The 1,162-nt window shown below is 58.9% G+C and overlaps 1 protein-coding gene across 1 annotated transcript in view; it reads right to left on the bottom strand.

The window, feature by feature from the left end:
- Positions 1–6: 6 nt before the first annotated feature.
- LOC104388194 (sodium- and chloride-dependent creatine transporter 1-like) overlaps positions 7–1,162 on the bottom strand; it is a gene marked incomplete at its 3' end in the record, with an annotated part of 5,919 nt that continues 4,763 nt past the window's right edge. The window contains 2 exon segments of the mRNA XM_009997023.1: positions 7–96; positions 846–1,130. Coding sequence (XP_009995325.1) covers positions 7–96; positions 846–1,130 — 375 coding nt within the window.

The raw sequence follows: 1,162 nt of genomic DNA, 5'->3' as shown, positions 1-1,162 counted from the left end.
GGGAGGCTCTGGGGCCAGCAGCTTGGCTTCTGCCTCGGGTGTCAGGTACTCCAGGTGGTGGTGGCCCCAGATAGGAGTGGTCAGGAGCTGCCAGCGCTGCGGGGATGTCATGTCAGCACCCGGGGACAACAGCACCAGGGAACACCCTGAACCCGGCGCCGTGCATCCCCCAGTGTGCAGGGATGGAACAGAGGTGGGGACTGGGATGGGATTTGGATGGGGATGGAGGAACAGGGAAGAGACTGAAATGGGATTGAGACAGGGAGAGGAATAGCATGGGGACAGGGGTGGGACCGAGATGGTGATGGGATTAGTGCAGTGATGTCAGCAATAATGGGATTTGGGTGAGGTTGGGAGTGAGACAGTGATGGGGACAGGGAGAGGATTTGGGTGGGGATGGGGATGAGACTAGGATGGAGAAGGGATTTAAATGGGATTGAGAAAGGGACTGGGATTGCATGGGGACAGGGATGAGGACAGGGATGGGAGAGGGATGGTGACAGAGACAGGACAGGGATGGTGACAGAGACAGGATTTAGATAGGAGTGAGAGTGGTAGGGATAGGGACAGGGATGGAATTTGGATGGGGATGGGACTGAGACAGTAATGTGAGCAAGGATGGGATTCAAGTGAAACAGGGATGGGATTTAGATAGGAATGAGACAGTGATGGGGACCAGGACGGGATTTAGCTGGGGATGGGACAGAGATGACAATGTGGACAGTGCTGGGATTTGAATGGGGATGGGACTGAGATGTGGACGGGACTGAGAGGGGGATAAGGACAAGGATGGCCAGGATGGGCTGGGGATGGAAGCAGGAGGGTGCCCGCTGTGCTGCCCTCACCTCGCGGAAGGAGCCTTTGCAGCGCAGGAGCTTGTAGATGACGGTGCAGGGGATGCAGAGCATGGAGGAGAGAGCCAGGACCCAGCCGATGGCATCCCCCCACCACGGGTACACGTATGTCTTGTTGTAGGTCAGCGGCTTGTAGTTCACCACGTGGAACACGAAGATGCCCTGGTCGGAGGAGGGGGGTGAGGTCCCACAGGGCAGTGGTCCGGTGGCCCCCACGTGTGGCTGCCCGTGGCCCTGACACGCATGTCACCCTGCGGCTGCGGCATGTGTGTCACCCTGTGTCCCCAACACGCGTGCCGCCCTGTGGC

This window comes from Chaetura pelagica, unplaced genomic scaffold (genome assembly GCF_000747805.2).
Source record: "Chaetura pelagica isolate M959 unplaced genomic scaffold, ChaPel_1.0 scaffold364, whole genome shotgun sequence".
Taxonomy (NCBI): Eukaryota; Metazoa; Chordata; class Aves; order Apodiformes; family Apodidae; genus Chaetura; species Chaetura pelagica.
This window is presented reverse-complemented; position numbering and strand designations above follow the sequence as displayed.